Source organism: Lepisosteus platostomus, chromosome 8 (assembly GCF_059453375.1).
Source record: "Lepisosteus platostomus isolate fLepPlt1 chromosome 8, fLepPlt1.hap1, whole genome shotgun sequence".
In the NCBI taxonomy this organism is placed as follows: domain Eukaryota; kingdom Metazoa; phylum Chordata; class Actinopteri; order Semionotiformes; family Lepisosteidae; genus Lepisosteus; species Lepisosteus platostomus.
The window spans coordinates 60008637-60015633 of record NC_142618.1 but is presented as its reverse complement, the minus strand read 5'-3'; the positions used below and the strand labels follow the sequence as shown (position 1 = coordinate 60015633).

General features: G+C 43.5%; 1 protein-coding gene across 1 annotated transcript in view; it reads left to right on the top strand.

Annotated features, from left to right (window-relative positions):
* Positions 1-3922: 3922 nt before the first annotated feature.
* bmp6 (bone morphogenetic protein 6) overlaps positions 3923-6997 on the top strand; it is a 44756-nt gene continuing 41681 nt past the window's right edge. The window contains exon 1 of the mRNA XM_088644146.1: positions 3923-5086. Within this exon, the coding sequence (XP_088500272.1) occupies positions 4678-5086 (409 nt within the window). The 5' untranslated portion in view covers positions 3923-4677. The remainder of the gene's footprint in view (positions 5087-6997) is intronic.

Sequence of the window (6997 nt, the reverse complement as noted above, 5' to 3'; positions counted from 1 at the left end):
GCATATTATGTATGCTTATTTTGCACCTTTTGTCACATCTTAGGATTGTGAAACTATTTACAGAACGGGTTCGAGTAAGGATCTGTGTCTGTGTGTTTTGGCTGCAAAGGAACGAGTAGACGTTAACGCCACACTGGAAGGCAGAAAGAGGAAGAAAAAACTAAGAGTAACACCTGAAGAAACTTCAACAGCCCAGGCTTTTTTTTTTTTTAAAATTCTTTCTGCCTCTCAGCTTTCAAGTGTGCATGTGTGTGTGTGAGATGCCGAGAACACTGCCTAGGAGCCTGATCAGGTCAGGTCTCAGAAGCTCAGCACGCTCAGCAAGGCTGGGTCTGGCCACTACTGGGATGGGAGATATCCAGGGAAAACCAGGTGGCTACTGTACGTGGTGTTGGTGGACCTGTAGGTGGTGCACTTTCCAAAAGCAATACTCCAGTATGGTGAGGGGCACCACTGCTGTAGGAGGTGTCTGCCTATCAGTGAAGTTAAAGTTAAGGTTCTGACTACTTGCTCCTTCAAGACTGCATGACACCGTTCCTCCGATTAGGGGTCTCTCGAATCCTAGCTCAGTTCTACCCAGGACGTGTACAATCCAGCCTCTCTAAGGCTTACTCTAATGTCTTACTTCTCCACCTGAACCAGTTAAAGGTCGCCTTTTTTACACAGATTTGGGTGCATGAGTGTTTGTCAATTCATTACTCCACCTGAAAAGCATGCAGCCATGCATCCTCGGAAACTACCCCCGGAAACAAGAATAAGAGTATATTGAAAAAGAGTGCCTTAATAGTAGAGATGAAGAGATAAGCACAGAATTTTTCACTTCTATATTGCGCATCAATAGATTTTTTTTCCAATTCACAATGCAGAGATACCGGGTTACCCTTCCCATGATTTCTTGTCTAGACTGCTTGAGAGGTGATGGACATTAGCCAGGCATCTTGATAGCATCTGTGGCTTTGATGCAGCCTGTTGTGTGCTTCTACACAAGATAAGATGTCTCACAAGATGATAAGAATGAGCTGCCTATCACTGGATCTGAGAGGGAGCAGACACAACATGGTAGTCCCAGTGGAGCCGCCTGCTTCTTGTGCTCTTCAAAGGGTAAACACTACAATGTCAACAGTGCTCTCAACGGCAGGCCAAGCAAGCTTGGCTCACCATTTCATCTCCCGTTTTTTAAAAAGGTTTCATTCGGCGATCATTAAAACAGCACCACGAACCCCTGCGCACGCAATTCTGAAAGTCTCACAAAACAGATGTTGCGTTTCTTTCAGACAGCTGCTGCTACCGGTTATCCTGCAGCTGTCCGTCTTCAACCGGATCTCAATCATTTCGCCCCCAAGAATGATTGAGATCTTATTTGTTTAACAAAGGGCTGCTACTGCATCAGGCTCCGGTGGAGGGGGAGAAAAGAAGCCTTTAATAAAGACAAAGACAGGACCTTCATAAAAACCAACAAAGCACGACACGATCCCTTCACAATGTGGTTTAGTGCACGGAGCAAATTGCTTCCAGGCACAGCACCTTACTGTAAATGTTCTCGGACACTGAAACTGAAACAAGGGTTGCCTAAATTTTAATTCTCTGTATCCCCAGCGTTCACACTGCCAGAATAAATTTGGATCAGGGCCTTTACCACTGCTGCTCTGTTGTGTTTGCTATTTTATACAGTGTGCAGTGACATCTGTTTCCATAACCAGATCTGATGCAGACTTCTCTCAAGAGTTATTCGATACTTTTCAGTTTTTCAGTTTGTTCTATACTGTATATATCTCTAAATTTGCTCAGACTGTAGAAGGTTTACCTTTACATTTTCTTTAAAATTCTGATATCTGTTTTTTTTTTGGCATTTGACAGATGATATGCTTGTCTACATACAAGGTACATTAATGTTTTCCGTATTAATTTCACCTTATCATTTTCAAACTGAAAAGTTAAACCAGCGATTAAAAAATAAATTGTATGTCTAGAAACAAGAAAAATACATGCATTGTCTAGTGACTAGGCACTGGAAAATCAGTGAACTTACTGGATTTACGTCTTTTAAATCTGTTGAAACCTTTGTTGTTTTAGTATGAAAGAGACAATAAATCACGTATTGTATGATGTGATTAGGTCTTGTAAGACAGATTTCTTGTCTTCAGCTTTTGTTTGTGCTACATCAGGAGGCTCAGGCATGTCAAGAAGAAATATATTCTCCATAATGTGAGCTTCATCTTTTTATTTTTTTTAATTAAAAGCACACCTCCAAAAGTCACACCTGTATAGAAACTTTGAATTCTGCATTTTGTGAGCAGGGCTAAATGACCCTTTTCTAGATTTATTTCTGCAGTGTTGGGACCATCAGTATCTGGATCTGAGGTGCTCTCTGATAGGGGTGAGACAATGCTTCTGTTTGCAGGTTTTGTTGCCTTTCATTGGAGATGAGATAAAATTCAGAAGTTCTTCTTGTAAGATATGGCCTTTGTGGAGGCAGGAAATCTTGTCCTTCAAGTAATAATTACAGCGTGATCCTATTTTTTCACAAAAAAGGAAAAAAATTGATTAAAAAATGATATCTCGCCAACACTGCACAACATTAAAAATACATGTATCTGAAGCACAAAAAAAGAGAAAAGTCGAATGTTTTGAAAAATTATGAAAAAATGTCTCTTAAAATATCTGTAACATCTGTAACAATAAATGTAATTAATGTAGCAGCACATGCAGCCATTTTACAGTATTAGAACTGTTATTAAACAAATCAAATCCACAGTATGACCATCTTTCAGAACACAGATGGTGGGTCTTTCTCTGTTTAAATACAAGATGGTTTAAACACGCCACATATTCAGATGTCTGTCCCTCATATAAAGGCTTAATGAAATCTGAAACGATGAAGGGAAGTTGGCTATGAGTTATAAAAATTCCGTTTGAACAATTTTGTGACATTGTGTGACGATGCAAAAACACTGCAGGAGGATGTTTCACATGTTGTTCTTTTCTACTGTTCTGGTTCCTACAAGACTGTGAAGTGGGTTTTTTTTCTCATTTCGTATGGAAAGTGTATCACATTTTTGCAATAAAAGATAGTATAGGACATCGGAGTGTGAAAGGATGGAAGGACTACAGGTCTGCGTTAGCTCTTCCCTTGTGAAATCTCACGCACACCTGTTGGGAAGGAATACATCTGCTCCCATATCTCGCCCTACACGACGGACAGCACTTCCCGGGTGTGATCTAAATCAGACCTAACAGAGTCCATATCACGAAGTCGGACCAATTACTGATATCACTTCCTAACTTACAACTTGAATATATACATATATTTGCCTTTTACTTAGAAAGCAATCCTTATGTATGAAATAAGAAGAGGAACTGTTCACGCTCTCTTAAGTCTGCTCGATAGGCAATTTCAGATCCATATGCAACGTCTGTAGTGCGATCGAGTTGCATAGTTAAATACAGTAAAATAATTAGCGAACCTTGCATGTGTACGCGTTAACAGATATCGCTCTCTCGGACGTTAAGCGGACCTAGTAGTGAAATTCACATATCGCGTTAAAAAAGTTCACATTTGTGTTGGGTTGAAAGAGCACGGTCTGCTGTTTCTGACTTCGCCCCTAGGGGTCACCCGTCGACAGAAAGAAATCCTGAAACTAAGCAGCACTTTTAGACAGCTTCCTAACCCGGCGTTAAGTAACAGAAGACTGGCAATACAGCCAGCGATTACATTTTTACCTCTCTAAGACAGCAAATGCATTTTTCTAACCCTCCGTCCGTGTTGTGGATCACATTGTCTTCGACGTCATTGATTGCGTTTTTTACCAGTCATCCCAAAAACCAGACGAGAAAACACTGTTAGAAACTAAGAAGTAAAAACCTGGAACACGGACCCCTTGGAAAAAACATACTCGTGTACTCGCAGGTCAGTATTATTTTGTGTAGGAGCGTCCTTTAGGATGTTGTATTCCCCGGGTTCAATCATTTGTCCCCTTTATGATCGTTAATTCGGGATCCCCTTGGAATTGAAGGGCAATTGAAATTTCCCCGAAAGCTCCTCCTCATTGGACAGCGTCTCGGCCGCTGGGCGTGTCCAGCGAGACTAGAGGCGCTTTGCTACCTGCAGCTAGTGACAAAATATTGAGGCGCTCAAAACCGAATGTGTGGGAGTCTCTTTTAAATGGGCATATTTTAAATGGTCTCTAAAACAACGACTGACAACACGGTTTTAACAAGGCTGACATATGGAGGCTTAGAATACCGCTCCTAGAAAGCGAAAATGCTCGGTTCTATGAAACCTGTCGTGTAGGACTTCACAGCTTAAATATCAAACATTTCATGAAGACCTGTTGGGCTCTCTTCAGATGCTGTGTTTACGAGGGGCTTCATTGCCGTCTTAAGCTGGCCGGTCTCGGACTTGATGGGGATAATATATTCAGCAACAAGTAGTAACGGGACCACTTTTTCAGCACGTTGAGCTCGGGAAAACTTTTTCCTATGGCTTGAAAAAAAAATCTTCATCTTCTTTAAAACTTCTCAGAGCGTCAATCACGTTGGATGAAAAGCGCGCACCTGGGGGACATTTCGCTCGTCAGGAAGGGTTGCGAACTCTCTTTTTGTTGTTGTTGTTGTTGTTTGTTTTATAAGCTTCTATTTTAAAGTCAGACAGGACCGTGTAAATAACAAACTGGCTCTATGATGATAAGCTATTCTTTTGCTCTTTGGGGGCTGTGGTGGATCACTTCTTACGTTTTCCTCGCCACCGGTAGCAATTACATATTTGATGGCAACAACGAGATCCACTCGAGTTTTATCCAGAGGAGGCTGCGGACTCACGAGAAGAGGGAAATGCAGAAAGAGATCCTTTCCATCCTGGGACTACCGCATCGACCGAGACCGCATCTGTCACATGGGAAGTACAACTCGGCACCTCTCTTCATGCTGGATTTGTACAACACCATGTCGAACGAGGAGAAGAACGAAGTCGAGGGGTTTTTGGATCGGTACAAATCGATGTTCACGACCCACGGGCCGTCTCTGGCCACCCTGCAGGACAACGCGTTCTTGAACGACGCCGACATGGTGATGAGCTTCGTGAACTTGGGTAAGCCACCCCGTCAAGCGTTTACAGGGTCACCCTGTTGTTGAACAAAATAAAGACCTATCCCGTTATTTCAGAAACGGACGGGGGGTGGGAAAGATCTGAACGGAGCTGCCGCAGCAAAGGGAATTTCATGTTGCATATTGTTTTCCAGATTGACTGAAAAAAGAAATTGTCTGCTGAAGACAAACATAGGTTGTAGGCTACTCCGCAGGTTTTTTTTATTTTATTTATTAGGTAAGAGCCTAATAATAACAACCAGCGTCCGCCCATTAATAAGTTTGTATGGAAACGAACGTGCAGTATTTAACTGCTAGGAATAGGACCACGTCAAAGGGAAGTTTCATAACAGCAGTGCTCTTGTTGTCGTAACGTTTTGTCAGCCCACGCAGTTGCGCTGAACCCAGACAGACGCGGCACCGCACCGCACCGCCGAGCGGACTGGTGGCCGCCGCCGCGGGCGCGCAGCTCGGGTGACGGCGAGCCAGCCTGCAGCGCCGCGGGTTAGACAAGACCGCAGGAGAGAGGGGGCTTTTGCTCCACACCCGGAGGGGGACGGGCGTGAGAAGCCTTCTCCAGAGCTGCAGAAGGCAGCACGTGTTTTGCGGAAGCCCTTGACCTTTATTTTCCTGTGCTTTTTGAAACTTCCCAGCCAGGCGTGCGAGCCACGTACAGTAATTCTACGGTGCGCCCCGCGGCAGAAAGTCCCTAACGGAGGCTTTGCATTTCGGCTTTGCTGCTGGCACAGGACGTTATTGTAGGATGGTTTTCCTGCCGGGTTTCAAACCCCACCTGTTGTAGCCCCGTGATCTTCGCAGCTAGCCGGGCCGGATCGAGTGCCTATATGGCGATAGCTACACAATCATCCGTGCGCTATGACGCATCCTAGCAGAGGCAGCGCATTAATCACTGACAGGCAATTATCGCGCCGCCTTGTCCCAGAGACCTCTGCCCCACCATAAGCTGAACGCTCATCAAGAAGGTGCAGGATAATGCTCCACCGTCTCCTACGTGTTAATTGACCATTTAAACGTACGGCACCCATGATTAACGTCGTGACTGAACACATTGTTCAGCCCTGCTGGGCGGTGTTTTACCTTGCTGAAGTCGAGTGGCAATCCAGTGACAGCAGTATCAAGTGGAGGATTACCTTTGCAGTACCTTGTTAAAGCTCCTGGGGTTTAGAGTAAACTGCGCTGAGCTGTTTGTCTCGTTAAAATAGACTTCTGTAATTAGACCACAAATGTGAAGGGTGTACTTTAATCAGAAGAGGCTAAACATGAAAGAGCTGGCGAGTCCTTCGGTTTGCAGCACGGGTGTTTACAGAAGCAGTCTGAACAGACCACATGAAGATAAACACAGAATTTATGCCAGACACTTCAGTCCAAATTGCACAGAGCTTTATTGATATCGTGTGCTGTTTGCTTTCGCGTCCCAGAGCTTGGAAGCAACGTTGTTTTTATCTGCGGGGGACATTTGTAACACTGCAAAAAGAAAAATAGCTTTCAATCTAGACTCTCTTGTGAGCCTGGTAATGCCTGGGCTTCCTCAATAATGCGGGCATATGCTTTGATACACCTGGGCAGCACAAAAAAAAAGTCCCACCTTTTGATGCCAATTAAATGGGTAGGACTATTACCCATTAAAAAAACTCTGGTAAATAGTCTTAGTAGAATAACCTTTTCTCATCGTTTAAATGTAGATTTAAGATATTTTGCATAATTAGTCATAGTTTTGTGTTCATTAATAAATGGCATGTGCAGGCTGTAAATATCCTTGGCATGAGCAAAAACCCTTAGGCTTGTGTTGTCTAAAATGTGTTTTATGGGTTTCATGAAATGCATTCAAAATATACCACTTGCCTCTCCTTACACACACCACGTGTTCTAGTCGTTGTATTGCACTATTGCACAC